The 20,623-nt window shown below is 44.2% G+C and overlaps 1 protein-coding gene and 1 long non-coding RNA gene across 2 annotated transcripts in view; both read left to right on the forward strand.

The window, feature by feature from the left end:
- The window catches only part of nat8l (N-acetyltransferase 8-like), a 54,981-nt gene extending 42,820 nt beyond the window's left edge, over nt 1-12,161 (forward strand). The window contains exon 4 of the mRNA XM_078560721.1: nt 8,375-12,161. Within this exon, the coding sequence (XP_078416847.1) occupies nt 8,375-8,742 (368 nt within the window). The 3' untranslated portion in view covers nt 8,743-12,161. The remainder of the gene's footprint in view (nt 1-8,374) is intronic.
- A 4,755-nt stretch (nt 12,162-16,916) lies between these two features.
- Nucleotides 16,917-19,265, forward strand: LOC144692143 (uncharacterized). The gene is made up of 2 exons (XR_013579276.1): nt 16,917-18,137; nt 18,189-19,265. It is a non-coding gene; the product is annotated as an uncharacterized LOC144692143 (long non-coding RNA).
- The last annotated feature ends 1,358 nt before the right edge of the window (nt 19,266-20,623 follow it).

Genomic DNA, 20,623 nt, shown 5'->3' on the forward strand with positions numbered 1-20,623 from the left:
TGGTGGAGGGTGGTGGGATTTGTATTGTTCAGGTAAAAGAGGTGGGATTAGTACAGCACAGTTAAAAGGGGGTGGGATAGGTATAGCACGGGTAAAAGATTGACCAGGTGGTTAACAGTGAGGTTGAGTGTCTTGGGCTACAGGAAGTTATAGACAGGATGGTCAAATGGGCAGATAAGTGGCAGATGGAATTTAACCCTGAAAAGTGTGAGGTCATGCACTTTGGAAGGAGTAATTTGACAAGGAAGTATTCAATGAACAGCATGACACTAGGAAGTTCTGAAGAACAAAGGGACCTTGGCGTGTGTGTCCATAGATCTCTGAAGGCAGAGGGGCATGTTAGTGGGGTGGTGAAAAAGGCATATGGGATACTTGCCTTTATCAATCGAGGCATAGATTACAAAAGTAGGGAGGTCATGTTGGAGTTGTATAGAACCTTGGCGAGGCCACAGCTGGAGTACTGTGTGCTGTTCCGGTCGCCACATTATAGGGAGGATGTGATTGCACTGGACGGGGTGCAGAGGAGATTCAGCAGGAGGTTGCCTGGGATGAAACATTTAAGTTATGAAGAGAGGTTGGATAGACTTGGGTTGTTTTCGTTGGAGCAGAGAAGACTGAGGGGCGACCTGATGGAGGTGTACAAGATTATGAGGGGCATGGTCAAGGTGGATAGGGAGCAGCTGTTCCCCTTAGTTGGAGGGTCAGTCACAAGGGGACATAAGTTCAAGGTGAGGGGCAGGAGGTTTAAGGGGGATGTGAGGAAAAATCTTTTTACCCAGTGGGTGGTGATGGTCCGGAATGCATTGCCTGGGAGGGTGGTGGAGGTGGGTTGCCTCACATTCTTTAAAAAGTACCTGGATGAGCACTTGGCACGTCATAACATTCAAGGCTATGGGCCAAGTGCTGTTAAATGGGATTAGGTAGGTAGGTCAGGTGTTTCTCACGTGTCGGTGCAGACTCAATAGGCTGAAGGGCATCTTCTGCACTATATGATTCTGTGATTCTGAAAAGCATGGGTGGGATTAGTTTAGTACAGGTAAAAGGGGGTGGATTAGTACAGCACAGTTAAAAGGCGGTGGGATTAGTATAGCACAGGTAAAAGGGGTGGGGTTAGTATAGTACAGGTAAAAGGGGTGGGGTTAGTATAGTACAGGTAAAAGGGGGTGGAATGAGTACTGCACTGGTAAAGGGGGTGGGATTAGAATAGTACAGGTTAAAGGGAGGGTGGGATTTGTATAGTACAGGTAAAAGGGAGTGGGTTGAGTATAGCACAGGTAAAAGGTGGGTGGGATTAGTACACTACAGGTAAAAGGGGGCGGGATTAGTATATTACAGGTACGAGTGGGGTGGGAATAGTATAGAACAGGTAAAAAGGTGGATGGGATTAGTGTAGTACAGGTAAAAGGGGTGGGATTAGTATAGTATAGGTAAAGGGGGTTAGGATTAGCTTAGTACAGATAAAAGGGTGGGATTAGTATAGTACAGGTAAAAGGACGGGTGGGATTAGTGTAGTACAGGTAAAAGGACGGGTGGGATTAGTATAGTACGGGTAAAAGGACGGGTGGGATTAGTATAGTACGGGTAAAAGGACGGGTGGGATTAGTATAGAGCAGGTAAAAAGGTGGATGGGATTAGTATAGTACAGGTAAAAGGGGTGGGATTAGTATAGTGTAGGTAAAGGGGGTTGGGATTATTTTAGTACAGATAAAAGGGTGGGATTAGTATAGTACGGGTAAAAGGACGGGTGGGATTCGTATAGTATGGGTAAAAGGACGGGTGGGATTAGTATAGTACAGGTAAAAGGACGGGTGGGATTAGTATAGTGCGGGTAAAAGGACGGGTGGGATTAGTATAGTACAGGTAAAAGGACAGGTGGGATTAGTATAGTACAGGTAAAAGGACGGGTGGGATTAGTATAGTACAGGTAAAAGGACGGGTGGGATTAGTATAGTACAGGTAAAAGGACGGGTGGGATTAGTATAGTACAGGTAAAAGGACGGGTGGGATTAGTATAGTACAGGTAAAAGCAGGGTGATTAGTATAATACAGGTAAAGGGGGATTGGATAGCACGTTTTTAGACGTGATCACCCACAGCTTACAGAAGTGCAGATAGAGAGGGAATGGGTGACCATCAGTCAGAAGAAAGGTATCAGGCAGGTAGTCAGGAAATCCCCAGGATGCATCTCGCTCGAGAACCGTTTTTCTGTGTTGGAAAACGGTGAGAGTGACGGTTCCTCTGGGGAGTGCAGCCACGCTCATGGCACTGTGAGTGGCTCAGCTACACGGCGGGGGGGGAGGAAAAAGAGGGGAAGAGCAATAGTGGTAGGAGACTCGATATTAAGGGGAACAGACAGGCATTTCTGCGGCAGTAGACATGACTCTAGGATGGTATGTTGCCTCCCTGGTGCCAGGGTCAAGGATGTCACTGAATGGCTGCAGGGCATTCTAAAGTGGGAGGCAAACAGACAGAGATCGTGGTACATATTGGTACCAACGACATAGGCAGAAAGAGGGATGAGGTCCTGCAACCAGCATTTAGGGAGCTAGGAAACAGATTAAAAAACAGGAGCTCAAAGGTAGTAATCTCTGGATTACTTCCAGTGCCACACGCTAGTGAGTATAGGAATAGGAGGTTAGTCCAGATGAGTGCGCAGCTGGAGAGATGGTGCAGGAGGGAGGGCTTTAGATTTCTGGGACATTGGGACCATTTCTGGGGGTGGTAGGACCTGTACAGGGCGGACGGGTTGCACCTGAACCGGAATGGGAGCAACATCCTTGCGGGGAGGTTTGCTAGTGCTGTTGGGGAGGGTTTAAACTAACTTGGCAGGGGGATGGGATTCTGAAAGGAGGGGGGAGATGCACAGCCAAAATTAGAAGAAAGAGCAAATGAGTCTGGAAGGCATAGAAATTATAGGCCAGTTAAGGCACAAGGGAGTTTGGCAAGGTTGGGTGGTACTTATTTTAATGCAGGGAGTCTGACGAAGAAGGCAGATGAGTTCAGGGCACAAATTAACACATGGAAGTATGATGTCATTGCTTTCACAGAAACATGGTTGAGAGAGGGGCAGGATTGGCAGCTCAATATTCCAGGATATAGGGTCTTCAGGTGAGACAGTGAAGGAAGTGAAAGAGGAGGGGGTATCACAATATTGATCAAGGAATCAATTACAGCAGTAAGGAGGGATGACATCTTAGAAGGCTCCTCAAATGAAGCCCTATGGGTAGAACTGAAAAACAAAAAAGAAGCAATCACATTGCTGGGAGTGTACTATAGGCCCCCAAACAGTCAGAGAAAAATAGAAGAGCAGATATGTAGGCACATTTCAGAGAAGTCTAAAAATAATAGGGTAGTAATAGTGGGGGATTTCAATTTCCCCAACATTAACTGGGTTAGTCATAGTGTGATAGGTTTAGAGGGAGCGGAATTCTTAAAATGCATCCAGGAGAGCTTTTTAAGACAGAACGTAGAAAGTCCTACAAGAGAGGGGGTGGTCCTGGACTTAATTTCAGGGAATGAAGCCGGGCAAGTGGTAGAGGTATCAGTGGGGGGAGCAAGGTTGTTATGGAAAAGGACAAGGATGGGCCAAAAATCAGAGTTCTAAATTAGGGGAAGGCCAATTTTAATAAGATCAGATATGATTTGCCCAGAGTGGACTGGGGGCAGCTACTTTTAGGTAAATCTGCGTCAGAGCAGTGGGACTCATTCAAGAAGGAAATAGGGAGAGTACAGGGCCAACATATTCCAGTAAAGATAAAGGGTGGGACTAACAAATCTCGGGAAAACTGGATGTCGAGGGATATGCAGGATTGGATAAAGAGAAAAAGGGAGGCTTATGGCAGATACCGAGGGCTCAACACAGCGGAAGCCCTAGAGGAATATAGAATGTGTAGGGGGGAAACTTAAAAAGGAAATTAGGAGAGCTAAAAGGGGGCACGAAGAAACATTGGCAGATAAAATAAAGGAAAATCCAAAGTTATTTTACAAGTACATTAAGAGTAAGAGGATAACTAGGGAAAGAGTAGGGCCCATTAAGGACCATAGTGGTAATTTGTGTGTGGAGCCGGAAGACGTAGGCAGGGTTCTAAATGAATACTTTGTGTCGGGTGTTCACAAGTGAGAGGGATGACGTGGGTATGGAAATCAGGCAGAAGGACTGTGATATAATTAAAGAAATTAGCATAGCAAGGGAGGAGGTTCTAAGTGGTCTGGCAGCCTTAAAAGTAGATAAATCTCCAGGCCCGGATGAAATGTATCCCAGGCTGTTGAGTGAGGCAAGGGAGGAGATAGCAGGGGCACTGGCAATAATTTTCAAAACCTGTCTGGCCACAGAAGAGGTGCCAGAGGACAGGAGGACAGCCAATGTGGTACCGTTATTCAAGAAGGGAGGAAGGGATAAACCAGGGAACTACAGGCCAGTCAGTCTAACCTCAGTGGTGGGGAAACTGTTGGAAGCAATTCTGAGGGACAGAATTAATCTCCACTTGGAGAGGCAGGGATTAATCAAGGACAGTCAGCATGGTTTTGTTAAGGGGAGGTCATGTCTGACCAATTTGATTGAATTTTTCAAAGAAGTGACCAGGTGTGTAGATGAGGGCAATGCATTTGACATAGTCAACTTGGACTTCAGCAAGGCTTTTGATAAGGTCCTGCATGGGAGACTGATAACGAAGGTAAGCGCCCATGGGACCCAAGGCAATTTGGCAAATTGGATCCAGAATTGGCTGAGTGGCAGGAAGCAGAGGGTGATGGTCGAGGGGTGTTTTTGTGACTGGATGCCTGTGTCCAGTGGGGTTCCACAAGGATCGGTGTTGGGTCCCTTGCTGTTTGTGGTATATATAAACGATTTAGACTTGAATGTAGGAGGGTTGATCAGTAAGTTCGCGGATGACATGAAAATTAGTGGGGTGGTGAATAGTGAGGAGGATAGCCTTAGATTACAGGAGGATATAGACGGGCTGGTCAGATGGGCTGATCAGTGGCAAATAGAATTTAATCTGGATAAGTGTGAGGTGATGCACTTGGGCAGGATAAACAAGGCACGGGAATACACGATGAATGGTAGTACCTGGGAAATACCGAGGATCAGAGGGACCTTGGTGTGCATGTTCACCGGTCCCTTAAGGCAGTGGGACAGGTAGATAAGGTGGTTAAGAAGGCATATGGGATACTTGCCTTTATTAGCCGAGGCGTAGAATATAAGAGCAGGGAGGTTATGCTGGAACTGTATAAAACGCTGGTTAGGCCACAGCTAGAGTATTGCGTGCAGTTCTGGAATCCGCATTCTAGGAAGGATGTGATTGCACTGGAGAGAGTGCAGAGGAGATTTACCAGGATGATGCCTGGGCTGGAGAGTTTTAGTTATGAGGAGAGATTGGATAGACTGGGGTTATTTTGCCTGGAGCAGAGGAGATTGAGGGGGGACATGATTGAGGTGTATAAAATTACGAGGGGCATAGATAGGGTGGACAGGAAGGAACTTCTGCCCTTGGTGGAGGGATCAATAACCAGGAGGCATAGATTTAAGGTAAGGGACAGGAGGTTTAGAGGGGATGTGAGGAAGAATCTTTTCACCCAGAGGGTGGTGGGAATCTGGAACTCACTGCCTGAAAGGGTGGTAGAGGCAGAAACCCTCATAATATTTATGAAGTATTTGGATGTGCACTTGCAATGCCATGGCATACAAGGCTATGGGCCTAGTGCTGGAAAATGGGATTAGAATAGTTAGGTACTTGTTTGACCGGCGCAGACTCGATGGGCCGAAGGGCCTTTTTCTGTGCTGCAGACCTCTATGACTCTATGATATAGCACAGGTAACAAGGGGGTGGTATTAGTATAGTACAGGTAAAAGGTGGGTGGGATTAGTATAGCGCAGCTAAAATGGGGGGGTGGTATTAGCATAGGACACTTAAAAGGAGGGGTTAGTACAACACAGGTAAAATCAGGGTAGGATTAGTATAGTACAGATAAAAGGGGGGTGGGATTCATATAGTACAGGTAAAAGGGGAGTGGGATTAGTATAGCACAGGTGCTGGGAGCCGAATGACCACCGTCTGCCCTATAATTTCCATGATTCTATGAGGTGATGCACAGGACTCTTCCAGATTGTTAGTACTGTACTCATTTAGTTTGATTGATCTGATGGAATCAAAGAATGGTTAAAGCACAGAAGGAGGCTACTCGGCCCGTCGTGTCTCTGCTGGCTCTCTGTCAGAGTAGTTTAGCTGGTCCCATTCCCCTGCAGTCCTGCAAATGTTTCTCTTCAGGTGCTTCCCCAATGAATTCCCTTGTGAAACCATGGTTGAATCTGCTTCCAACATTTTCTCAGGCAGCGCATTCCAGATCCAACCACTCACTGTAGGAATAAAGTTTTTCTTCATTTGGCACTTTTGCAGTCCCTTGTACAGGTGTCCTCTGGTTCTCGGATCCTTCGACCAATGGTTCACTAATTCAGGGGAGGAAATCTGCTGTCCTTACCTGGTCTGGCCTACATGTGGCTCTAGATCCACAGTAATGTGGTTGACTCTTAAATGCCTTCTGAACAAGGGCAATTAGGCATGGGCAATAGATGCTGGCCTAGCCAGTGGTGCCCACATCCCATGAGTGAATAAAAAAATAACAGTTTCTCTCCATCTACTCTGTCCAGACATTCAGTTTGTTTGAAGTAAAGACCTGTACTCATTCAGTTTGAAGTGAAGACATGAACATCTTCAGCTTGAGCACTTGTTCAGTTTGAATACAAGTCTTCATCTTAAACGTTCAGTTTGTTCAGGATAAAGACCTCTACTCTCTGCATTTGTTTGAAAAGATCCTTGTTCATTCAGTTAATTTCAGCTCTAGACCTGTATTCCTCACGGATATTTAAGAGAATTGAATGCAAAATAATGGTGCTAAAAGCCTTGCATTGTGCGATATTCTCACTTGAAGTGGTTTAAGAATGTTATTTCCCAAAACTTCCCCAGAGAACTCGTTGAGCAAGGGAAAACGCATCAGTGTAACTCGTTACTTGCAAAAATGCTGATCTGTAAAGGAACAACAGAGCCGAAATGTTTGAGAAATGTGGGTGGGCTAAGGAGAGTGATCACTGCAGATGGCAACTTTGAGGTTCAATATGGCAGAGTATCTTGGACCCTCCAGTTCACAAGATCAAACAAAATTAATCCTCTGCAGAATTGGGGTAAAATCTTTATTTCCAATATCTTAACTCCTCTCACACACTATGGGCAGGACTTTCCCCCCGTCAGGGGTGAAGTTGAAGGGCGGGCGCTCGGATCGGCGTCCCTGATCAGGGGCGCGCCGCCATTTTACGTGGATGGGCCAATTAAGGCCCGCCCAGTGTGACGTCCGCACAGAAGCGCTATGCTCTCCCTGTGCGGGGTGGGGGGAATCCCTAAACCTGAGAGTGCGCTCTTTCGCACATGCGCACAAAAGAGCGCACTCATCTCCCTGAGGCTAAGTGCTGCCTCAGGGAGATCGCCTCTACTGTCAAAAATAGAGAAAAAAAAAATTCCCTGACACGTCCTCTCACGTGACACTGTCACATGAGTTGGGACATGTCCATAATTTTAAAAAAAACTTTAATTAAATTTTTTAAAACCTCCATGAAACCTCATCCCGCCCGTGGATGAGGTTTGATGCTTTTTCTAATTCCCGCCAGGGCTCCTGGCCTGTCCGACAACCTTAAGGCTGGACGGGCAGGTCTATTAATTAGTTTAATTGATCTGTCAATGGCCTCAATTGGCCATTGACAGGTCGGCGGGCACGCAGCTGATTTTGCTGAGCCCCCGCCTACCGGAAAATTTAAATGGGGCGCGGTGACATCGGGAGTTCCCCCCCACGTCATCACGCGTCATCTGACGCATTGGCGAACGGGCCCCGCCCGCCCGCTCACTGACAGGAAAATCCTGCCCTATGGAAACGTGAATAGGTGGGGTAAGTGTTTGGGGCTTGTCATTGGGTGGGGGATGGGGAATGAGAGTGGGTGGATCAGGAAAGGAGGGAGATGTTTACGCAAATACCCAAAATATTTTACCCCAGTTTTATTAAGCATATGGGTTGATTTCTATGTGCTCCCATCCCTTATAAAATTCATAATGTTGGATCGTGTTGTGTTTACATAAATAACTTTGAGTGACAGGTATGTAGGACTAACTCTTGAAGATCTTCCTTTGTTTTTATTGCTGACATTAGTGAGATATTATCAGGGTAGATTTTGACTTGGCGCATTAAGGTCTACAGCGACTGTTAAAAATCTCATTTGTCTGATGTTTATGTCCGTTAAAGTCAATGGACACAATCGCACAGTCAAGATCTACCCTTGTCAACAGAAACCCAGGTAACCCAAAATACTCAGCCAGCTCTTCTTCTTGCCATAGGTTCCTGCTTCTGGGTTGCCGTTCTGGACGGGAATGTTGTGGGCATCGTGGCTGCCAGAGGCAACGAGGAGGATAACACAGTGGAACTCCGCCGCATGTCTGTGGACTTTGACCAGCGAGGGAAGGGCATTGCCAAGGCCCTGGGCCGCAAGGTCCTGGAGTTTGCGGTTCTCAACAACTACTCGGCCGTGGTGCTGGGGACCACTGCCGTCAAGCCGGCTGCCCACAAGCTGTACGAGTCTTTGGGATTCAGATACGTGGGCATCACTGAACACTACGTGCTCCCGGGGATGAACCACTCGGTCTTGGAGAAAATGTTTTTCCAGCTTCGTTACCACCGCTACCGACTGCTTATCCGTGAAGAGTAAACATTTCCCGGCTTACCTCTTACCCACTCCCTCACCCCCTTCCCCTGACAAACACCGGAATCGAATGCCCAACGCTTCATAATACTTTGATGATTCTTTTTTTCCCCACCCTGCTGCCCCACTTAACTTCTCATGGCAGATGGGAGTTATGATCGCGCCAGACTTGCTGTCGGGTGGTGGTGCCTGTGATCAAAGCAACCCTGCCTGCAGCTAATATTCTTACCATCTGCAGCATGTCTGGCTGGGGTCAACATTCAGCACGACCCAAGTTACCGTCAACTAGACCTCCATCAGTACATCAGTCACACAGCATGGATGCGGTAACAGTCACTGTATTGGCGTGGGTTTTTGAAGGAGAGCATGGATTGAATTGGGGATGGATCATTGCACATGCATTTAATGTACTGCCAGTGATGATCAATGATCAGTACCCTTTCCCGCCCTACCACCCGCCTTGCCAAACTCTTCCCTCCCATGCTAGTGAATGTAGCTCCCTTCATCGCCAGTGTTACCGTGACAGGCTTCGAGATCAAATGATGGTGTTTGAGAAAGAAACACACCCAGTTTGCCCTGCTTGCATGCCAAGGAAGTGCAGCAATGGTGAGAGGATTACTCCCGGCCTGGCCTGGCCTGATTTACTCGCACCCGGATTCCAACATGCACTTTTTTTTTCTAAAAGGAAATGTTAATATGTGGATGTGCTCTGCATCCTGCCAAACTAGAGAGTGAGAGAGAGAGAGAGAGAGAGAATCAGAGAAAGGTGCATCCAATAACATGACTCTTATTTCCATTGTCTTCACAAGCCAGCAAGATTTAGTCATTTGGATGTTCTTGATCCCATGTTGCATATTGTAAAATAAGCATTTAGTTTGTTCCTTCTCCTGGGTGACAGTGAGTAAACTATCCGCATGCGTACTGAAGTATCTATGCTGCTGTTAGGTTTTTTCAGTTCATTTTTATTTTCTGCTTGAGCTGAATGATGTCATTGGAGCAGAATGGAGGCTGCAGTTTCTAGGGAAACGCATTCGCCACCCCCCCCGCCCCCCTACCCTCCCCCACCCACCATATCAATGATAAACGCAGAGTCCAAAAATAGCAAGTAGGGAACCAGAACGGCTCTTGCAAACAATGAAAAGATTATATACTATCACAACACAAAATCCATAAGCAAAAAAAAAAATCTTATCATGAATTACTAATAATAGTCGTGATTGGTCTCTGCTGCCTTGCTTAGTGTTGCTATGGTAGTTGCTTTAATGACATCAACCTTGTGACTGGTAGAATGCAGAAGCAATGCAATTGGCATGTGTCTGTACCCTAAGTGTATGTGTACAGTGCCTGCCTGAACAATAAGACAAAGGATATAGATCCTTAAACATGAAATAAAAACTGTGTATATTTTAAAAGCATTTTTATTTTGCATGCTGAATGTCTGTCTTGAATTCTGAACAACAACAACAAAAAAAAATGGGTAGCTGAATTTTAGTTTTAACAATGGAAATGTTCTACATATATATATATAGATAAAAGAAAAACTTCTGGAAATGCACTTCAGTTACTTTCTCAGAGACACCGATCCTTGATGATTTGTAAAGGAGGATTTTAGTATCAGTACTTTGTAATAGAAATGCTGTGTGTGTCCTGTGTGCGTGTGTGTGCGTGTGCGTGCGCGCGTGTGCGTGTGCGTGTGTGTGTGTGTATGTGTGTGCGTGTGTGTGCGTGTAAAAAAAGAAAAGAGATACTTTTTCACAAAGTCATTCCTGGTTAAAGGACAAAGATTGGTTGCTTTGTTTATTTTTGTTACGCTGATGTTTCCTGAAAGATACCGAAGTTCAGCTGGCACAAGCCAATTTTTCTTTTTTAAGAGTAATATTTTACTGGCAATGAATATCTCTTGGCTTTTAATGTACATTCAAGCTGCAGCATATCTGAAGTAGTGAAAATCTCTCACATCAGTCCAAATTATTTTTAAGTCATTTTCTGTACATAGATTGTACCTCGCTGGCGATGGTGAGTTTGCTGCAGTTCTCAAACTAGCGCAATATTGGTCTACAATGGTCCTGCAGCTCTTGTAACCAAGCACGGTCCAAATCCACGAGTGAAAGGACTGTTTTATTGTGTGTCGCTCCTAGTGGAACTTCGATGAATTTATTTTTATTTTCAAGTTAATTTTTGTAACAATAGGCTCTTCTGTTTTTCTCCTCAGTCTCCCTGGATCGTGGTCTGGCGGTTAACAGGGCTGTACCCAAGATGGCCACTGGGAGGCGCAAGAGGGTGATCGTCGAATGACCTTTGGCGCCTCCCCATGGTGACACCCGGCCGAGATCAGGAGCTCAAGTGGCCTGTCGGGGGCAGCGGGACTTGAGTCTCAACCCCTGTCATAGTGTTAGTGTTGAAACACGAGTGTGGTATCAGTTTGCTACAGGTGGTGGGATCATTAGTTTTTGCTACAGAATAAAGTATGTTAATATGTGTATATCTCAGATAGCTCCATTTAAAAAAAAAAGAAATTGACTCTAATTTAAGTAGAAGTGGGTTATTTTTGGTGTTGCATTGGATAGTGTGTCGCTTTCAAGAATCCCTAAAACACCCTTTAGCTTTACATCAGCCTGGTCATTCAATAGATGAATTAAAATTAGACCTGATATGAGAACGTTAATAGATCTTGTGGGATGTCCTAACTTGGGGCTATCTCTCTCAATCTGGTCAGTTGTTGCATCGTGCAATATGCTATTACACAACAGGTTCAGAGATGTGAAAAAGATGCTCGATTCTGAATGTCCTTCTTTCAGAATCCGCACTTTTGGCTGGTTATACTTTTTGCCAACCTGGTGGTGAACCTTTAATTGATTTCAGTGCTTGTTTTAAGACACGAGCTCTGCTATTCAAACCAATAGGTTGGGCTTGAAGAGTTTGAGTGACTTAGGGTCTTGTTCTTTCAGATTCGCACCACTATCCTTGGCTCTCCAAATCCAACCTGAAGATTTTTTCTTTAAAAAGGAGGGTATGTTGCTCCACTTTTATTGCTTCATCCTGACTTTTTAAAAGTCTTTTCCCCACCTCCTCGGCCAATCACAGTTGGTTCCCTGCTCAAGTGCATTGAGAGGTAACCTGCCCTCAGTCTCCAGCCTTGATGTAACCACCAAGATGCACAAGGGTGAAGGGGTGAGTGAAACAGAAAAGCCTGGAACCAAGAAAAGTTTTAACATCCGTGAGAATACAAACCGGCTCCATTACCAATTTATGTATTTTTAAAAAAAAAACTGAGGCAAGGCAGAAACAGCTTCCTTCCTCACAATTATATATAGAAGCAATAAAAGCTAAATGCTAGTTGGCACACTTTGAAGATAAGACTTTGAAACACTAATGCATTTTTTGTAATGTATATATGCCCCATTTAAGGCAGAGACGAGGAGGATTTGTTTTCTCTCTGAGGGTCGTGAGTCTTTGGAACTCTCTCCCCCAAAATGCGGTGGGAGCAGAGTCTTTGAATATTTTTAAGGTAGAGCTAGATAGATTCTTTGATTAACAAGGGGGTAAAAGGTTAACGGGGGTGGGCAGGAACGTGAAGTTGAGGTTACAGTCAGATCAGCCGGGATCTTATTGATGGCGGAGCAGGCTCGAGGGGCCGAGTGGCCTACTCCTGCTCCCAATTCATGTGTTCAAATAAGTAACACCTAACGTAGATTGTGGTTTGTCTTCACTAGCCGTGGCACAGGCACCCAAAGAGTGCTTTAAATTATTCTGTGCTGCATTTTTGTAGTGGGGAGTCTCTAATTCTATCATTCTGGACATAGTGCAGAGATTTTTGTAGCTTCCTGAACTTGTAGCAACAGACATGGCCAATAGCTGGTGGATAGCCCTCTCAAAAGCCAATAATTGAGCTCTCTGGTTATCAGTGTTTCACATGATCTGGTACTGAGTTGAGTAGACTGTGAAGATCCCAGGTCAAATGCCTGGCCTCAAGAACGAATAATGTCTCTCTGACTGAAACCCACGACCTCCGCCACCTAGGAGGACAAGGGCAGCAGACGCATGGGAACACCACCACCCACAAGTTCCCCTCCAGCCCACACGCCATCCTGACTTGGAACTCCCTTCCTCACAGCGCTGTGGGTGTACCCACACCAGATGGACTGGAGTGGTTCAAAGGCAATTAGGGAGGGGCAATAAATGCTGGCCTTGCCCGCGAAGCCTACATCCCCGTGAATAAAGAGAAAAATCCCCATATTAGACAAGGGTATGGGGAGAACGCAATCACCCAAGGTCCCAGCTTTTCATTGCTATCCAGCAACCTGTACTGGGAGTTATAGCCGTTACAGGTAAAGGACAGAGTGGGTCCCAGCCGTGAAAAACTGAACCCCTGGTCAAATCGGTTATGGTTACTCAGACCTGAGCAATGATGAGACGGTACAAGTGATTGGAATACTTGGTAACTAACTACCTGCAAGAGACAAACTTGCAGGGGAGGAGGCAGTTACTTAATCTTCTTTGGGACGAGCTGTAGAAAAGTCATTCAATTTGTTACTTTAAATGCATTACTGTGCAAGCGAACATTAGATCACAAAATTAACAGCATATGAAATTATATTTGAAGCACAATCTCTAAGCACCATGGTATATCCTTCCTTCCTTTGCTAATTCCAGTGAGGCACTAAGCCATGTCAAATGTGAATACTTGTCTTCAAATGAAGAAAATGCTGGGAAATACCCGGCAAGTCAGCCAGCACCTAGACAGAGAAAAGGCAGCTTGCTGTTTCACGACTCAGACCAGGATCTGCTGTATAATTCCAGCTACGTTTGCTACACAACCCATCATTTATATTTTGTTTTAAACACTTGCTTAAAAACATTTTAAACTAATAAATGACTGAAATAGCGAATGAAGGAAATTTGTAAGGATGTGCTGGGCATTTATAACATCCAGATGCCAAACCTTTGTCTTCTCACAGTCTGATTTCTTATTTTACTCCTCCAGTTGCTCTTTAATTTGAGTTTCACTGTGTTGTCCCTTTAAGCCTTAACCGTCCAATTCAGCAATAAACTGACATCGGGGGAAGACAATAAACAGTACTACAGCCAACGGTATACCTTTTTTCAGTAATAATAAGTACTTTGATAATTGACTTTTAAGCCTGTCAGAGGCTGGTTGCAATTCAATGAAGAAACTTTTGAGTGTCCTTAACAGTAAAAATTAATTTTGTATTGTGACTTGAACTTATGCATGTAAATGTTCTTCATGTTATCTGTACACCGAATCGATATACAAACTTTAAAGGGACGTTACCTTTGTGGGCTATCTACATTGCAATGTGTGAGTGCTGACCTATTTAACTTGTACATATATTTCAGAAGCCTCAGGTGGGCTAGTAGCTCTTTCGACGAAGAGTTTCCCTCGCTGCGTTCAGGTGGGCTGGAGCTCAGATCGTAGCCTCATCCCTACAGTTACCCTCTCCTGGGCTGTTTCCCTGGCTCACAGTCAGAGGAAAGGTGAAAAAAATCAGCAGGGAGTCTTGCCTTGCCCGCTTACTCTGTGCTTCACTTAGCTTGAGGGGGAGTTGGGCGGGAGAGGGGGCCAGGTGGGGGGGGGTGCAGGAGCTGGAGATGGGGGTGGCTTTCTGTCTTACAGGATGTTTACCAAGAAACCCTGGCAGCACATTAAACTTTCAAACCCATATTCTCATTCATCGGAGCTATCGCAAGCTGTTGCTGTTCCGAATTCAGATTTCTCCATCGGTGAGGTTAAGAAGAGTCCTTTCCTAAACATCCACACCCATTGGATGCAATTTTAACCTAACCCATCCCAAGATTCCATGCAAAGCTGGGTTGACATCCTGCTTGATTTTATTCTGCATTGAATTTGGTGGAGAGTGATCCACCCCAATCCCCATGGCTTCCATGCCTGACCAATTAGGTTAAAATTGCTCCCGTTCCCCACAATGAAATTCACCAGGACAATACCAGTTAGCATGAGCTTTTGAGGGCTGTCCTGGCTTGGCTTGGAGGAGGCAGAGAGGGCATCCTCCAAACCATAAGAACATAAAAAAAAGGAGCAGAAGTAGGCCGTTTGGCCCCTCAAGCCTGTTCTACAATTTAATAAGATCATGGCTGATCCTCACTGTTCTACCTGATACCTATATCCCTTAATTCCCAAAAATCAATCGATCTCTGACTTATTTATACTCAATGATGGAGCATCCACAACCCTCTGGGGTAGAGAATTCCAATGATTCACCACCCTTTGAGTGAACAAATTTCTCCTCTTTTCAGTTCTAAATGATCAGCCCCTTATCCTAAGACTATGCCCTATGGTTCCAGATTCTCCAGCTAGGAGACCCCATTACGCTCCCTTACAATCTTATGTGGTTTCAATGAGATCACCTTTCATTTGTCTAAACTCCAGAGAGTAAAGGCCTATTCCATTCAATCTCCCCTCGTACTCTCATCCCAGGAATCAATCTAGTTAACTGTTTTGGCATCCCCTCTCTGGAAAGCATAACCTTCTTTAGACATGGAGACCAAAACTATAAACAGTACTCCAGGTGTCTTTAGTGTTGCCAACCCTCCAGGATTGCCCTGGAGTCTCCAGGAATTGAAGATCAATCTCCAGGACACTGCTGTATGCGACCCTGGAGAAAAATCATCTAGACATTAAAAAAACGATTGGTTTTTTTTTGGTTATTTTCCTTGTGTATTTCTCCATAATTTACACCATCTGCCACCTTCTTGCCCACTCACTTAACCTGTCAATGCCCCTTTGGGGCTGAACCTTCAGGTGGCCATGGGGTCAGGACCCGCTATCTAAAAACTGTGGCCCCCTGGGCTCTTCTCAGGATCCTGACGCCTACAGGACAGGTTTTAATTTTCAAAGGGCTGGCTGGGGATGAGGGAGGGAACAGAAACCTGCTCACTGCCAATCGTTGGCCCATCATCGGTCCTTCAGGATCTTGTTGAAGGGCCTGTGCCATTGAGAATGCAATTTTTAAAGTTTATTCCGATGCATCCCAACACATTAGTGCAAAGCTGGCAGGCAGAGCCAAAGGAAAATTTATTGGGCCCTTGCATAAGCTGTGCTGGAATGTGCACATTATCTTGGTTTGGTCCAGTCGCCCTCTTAAGCAATCATTTATCCTCCATGGCCCTCTGAAAAGCTGCCTCAATATGGCTGCTGCCTGCCTTTACCACTGGCACCAGACAGATGGCGCTCGGTGCCACTAATGGAGCTCACCTCCTGGCCAACTGAGGAATTTACATTTAAAAATAGCATTGCAAGACAAATTCATCTGGGTGTCAGGTTCCCAACCCCCACTTTGAGAATTTGGCCCTTTGTGTCCTCCTCACAACTTACTTTTCCACCTAGTTTAGTGTCATCAGCAAATTTGGACACTTTACACTTGCCCCCTTCTTCTAAGTCATTATAGATTGTAAATAGCTGAGGCCCAAGTACTGATTCATGCGGTACCCCATTGTTTAACAATCTACCAATCCTACTTTCTAGTTCCCAAACTTTAACCAATCAATCCTCTACTCCTGTTAACATATTAGCTAATACTTTATTAATACGGGCTGGGACACGCTGACTGAGCTGATACAGATACGGTCTGCAGTCTAGATAGCCCTGTACTTATATGAGTTTATTATCTCACTTGGAGGAGGGAAGAATAATCCCAAGCATGGTTACAATTTTTCTTCAAACTGTCTGAACAAAATTCTCAAGTAAAATCTTATGAAATAACTTGTAAACCAGAGTAAAACAATTCAAACTGTGTGTGAACCCTTTTTAAGACATGAAAGGGAAATCAACTTTGAAATGGGGTATTTTTTTAATCTAAAAGGAGGGTTTGGAAGCAAAGGGGTTCTCTTGCTTTGTCCCATTACCCTTGCAGAATTCAGAATATTCCACACAAACATCAGGTCAATGAACCAAACCATGCTGTTATCAAAGTGCACATTTTTAATTCCGAAATTCCTCAGCAATGACAATGGACATCATAGATGGGGAGGAAAGAATCTAATTATTAATCTCACTAACACTGCATAAAGACTGGATTATGGCTTTCTGACCTTTTGTAATACTGTTAACATGTTATTCCTATCAGAATATTATTACTGTTACTGCAGCGATTATTTCTCAGTTTGATGCACAGTGATTTGAAATGTCAATCTGTATTGCTTGATTGATGCCCATGTCATGGTCTCCAGTCTTAGTTTTGAACTGCCTATGGCTGATAGAGAATTCCCCTCAGTAAACCTCCTTATAGTGGTTAGAACATGGTGCCTGTGGTACAATCAGACCAACACGCTTCTCAGTGGCCTGGTGCTGATAGACCAGGGTATGGAATGTATGACAGCAAAACCCCAAGGTCAAAGATCCAGTGCTCAGGTGAGCTGCCCCTGCAGTGAATGTCAATATGTTGATGTTAGCCCCAATAAGATGTTGGACGACATTCAGCCTTTCAACGTCCACCAGCACAATGTTAGATAAACAATGTGGTTTAAACCCTTTCAGTTAATAATATGCAGTTTTCGTTTCGGTGAGATGTTGCTGCCACTTTGTTCAAAAGAAATGTTATGTAATAACTACCACCCTGTTTGCTGTGCAATGGGCAGTGAATCGCTTGGTGTTAACTTTTGTGGTTGTGGAGTTTATGTCCGACTGGAATTTTCACACCCTTCCTGGGCTGGATACACCCCCAACAGCTCCTCTTCCTCCTCCTGTGGACCCGAGGGCCAGGATTTCAGATCATCCTCTATGTTTGATACCCTCTACCAATGGATGCATGAGACTATTAACAGCGCCAGAATAGCAATGCACCCCTCCCACTGGTGCTGGAGGTGACAGATTAGTAAAGGGTGTCAACTCAATGGATTAGCTGCAATGAAATATGTGATTAAGCTGTTTTATATATAGTATATATATATTAGAAATATTTAAAAAACTATCTTTAATTGTTTAGAACTCTTCAGTTTAATGCCTATACATGGGGTACAGTCTCTTTACTGAATGTATCAAAGCTTTCTGTGAAAATGCACAATTGTACAAATTGAAGATGTCTGGTTTTCTAGGCGTGAGATGTGTATCCATTCCCTTTCATTAGAAGTTTGTTGTTCTACAGGCTTTTTTTCTGCTGCTGGTCAGTTGTAACTGTTTCAGTTCAAAGTCTGTAACTGAAAGGTATTGCTGTTGACAAGAACGCTCAGCGAACATGTTGACAACCAGTGGAATATTTATACCACCAATTCTAATATGTCAAAGGCACAAAAGCCACAGCTACCATGCAACACCCACCATACAGGCCATCCTAATCCTCAGTATCATAGTCCAGATTGAAGCCCAGTGTCAGAGTTTAGACCAAAGCCTAGTGTCATAATCTAGTCTGAAGCCCAGTGTCATAGTCTAGACTGAAACCTGGTGTCATGGTCTAGACTGAAGCCCAGTGTCAAAGTCTAGACTGAAGGCAAGTGTCATGGTCTAGGCTGAAGCCAGTGTCATAGTATAGACTGAAGCCCAGTGTCATAGTCTAGACTGAAGCCAAGTGTCATGGTCGAGACTGAAGCCAGTGTCATGGTCTAGATTGAAGCCAAGTGTCATGGTCTAAACTGAAGCCCACTGTCATGGTCTAAACTGATGCCCAGTGTCATCATCTAGACTGATGCCCAGTGTCATGGTCTAGACTGATGCCCAGTGTCATGGTCTAGACTGAAGCTCGGCGTCATAGTCTAGTCTGAAACCCGGTGCCATGGTGCTGTGTGGCTGGCTGTGGAAAGTTTGCATTGTGATTGGAACTGCCTGGAATATCCCGGGGCTGTTGCTTGTGGTGATGCATTGTTCATTCCACAAGTCAGTCCTCAGTTGGTGCACAGTCAGTGATGAGCGACCAAAAAAAAACCCACTGATCGAGAAAACAAATTATAGCATCAAGCCTTGAATAAAGGTGGGGGGGGGGGGAACTAATTGTCCTCCCATACTGAAATTCCAATTGCAACCAGCTTCTCCAGAATAGATTTAATGTTTTCAGTCCTTACCAATGAAACTGCTGTCTGATGTGTTGAGCAGGACTCAATATTTTTTTTGAGGGGGTGCGGGGGGGGTGGGGGGGGGGGGAGGGAGTTGGGTGGAGAGCATTGGAGGGATTTTACAGGACAACCCATTGCTGTCTCATGTTAAGATTTCCAAAAAAAAACTAAAGAGCTCAGAGTATTAGTGGAGTTGGCCTCATATTACTTCTGCTTATACCAGGTGTTCATGTGTTTTTGCTCGATCAATGTTTTCTGTTCTGTTGTAAGAAGATTTAATACGTGTGCAGGATGTGTTGTTCTGAGGCTGATGGTTTGTAGGCACTTTAACTGGACAGCAGGTTGCCACTGTAACTGTAAGATGATCGCTGTCGTACCTCGCGTATACTTGCTGTACTGCGTGGTTCTCTCGATGCATATTTATAAGGGAAGCTGTAAAGACGATTAGTTGTATACTGGAAGCAATGCTGTGTAAATATTGTATCAATAAACGCAAATTAAAGGTTCTGCGAATGATTTCATGTTTTGCATGCTGTAACACCAATTAAATCGCGCGGTTTTTGCACGGGGACCAAATGCTTTGGGAGTACTGCTCCCCCAGAATATTGCCTAAGCACAAAAAGCAAAATACCAGCAGAGGCTGGAAATCTGGGAATAAAAACAAGAACGTGCTGGAAATTGACTCCGCAGGTCCAGCAGCCTCTGTGTGGGCTGGGGAAGCAGGGTTAACGTTTGAACTGATGGAAGGTCACAGACAGACCCGCAACGTTAAACTCTGGCCAGGTCTTCCAGTCCCACCCAGGGCGAGAAGCATCGCGGGGCGGGATGGACACTTTGACAAATCGGCAAAAAAACAAAGGTCGCATGAGAGGCAGGACCAGAAAATCCCCAGCTTCTGTTTCTTTCTCCACAGGTGATGTTGGACCTGCTGAGTATTTCCTGTATTTTCTGTTATTATTTTATATCATATATAATATTACACAGCTAACAGCTGCTGTTTCTATAAACTCTTTCCCAAAAGAGAACCAGGTATTGTCATTCTGAGAGAAGCAGGTATTGTAAAGACTGCTGTTTATAGACCCCACCTGACTTTTCCATTTGTCTTAATGCGATTAGCACACCCGTTTTAAGCACTTGCAAAAATTGAACTTTATCCCCACGGGTTCATTGTGATATTACATTCACTGATATATTGTAATATTACAACTTATGGTTCATTGTGATATGATAATCTCTGGTATATTGTAATATTACAATCTCTGATTCATTGCAATATTACAATCATTGTTATATTTTAATATTGTAATTTCTGGTTTATTGTAATATTAGAATCACAGGTTTATTGTGATATTACAATCACTGGTCCATTGTGATATTACAATCTCTGGTATGTTATAATATTACAATCTGATTCATTGTGATATTATAATCATTATCATATTTTAATAATATAATCTCTGGTATATTGTAATATTACAATCTCTGATTTATTGTGATATTACAATCACTAATTCATTGTGGTATTACAAGTACTGTTATTCTTTAATGTTGTAATTTCTGGTTTATTGTGATATTACAATCACTGGTTCATTGTGATATTACAATCACTGGTTCATTGTGATGACAAGCATTTTATATTTTAATATTGTAATTTCTGGTTTATTGTGATATTACAATCACTAATTCATTGTGATATTACAAGCGCTGTTATATTTCAATACTATAATCTCTGGTTTATTGTGCTATTGTATTCACTGGTCTATCCGTCAATGTTTCAAATTTACCCGCAAAAATGTAAAAGTGGACAACATAATGACAGATACTGTAAAGAAAGATCCCACTCAAAATATGAACCTATTCTTCT

Source organism: Cetorhinus maximus, chromosome 2, assembly GCF_964194155.1.
Source record: "Cetorhinus maximus chromosome 2, sCetMax3.hap1.1, whole genome shotgun sequence".
NCBI classification, from domain to species: Eukaryota; Metazoa; Chordata; class Chondrichthyes; order Lamniformes; family Cetorhinidae; genus Cetorhinus; species Cetorhinus maximus.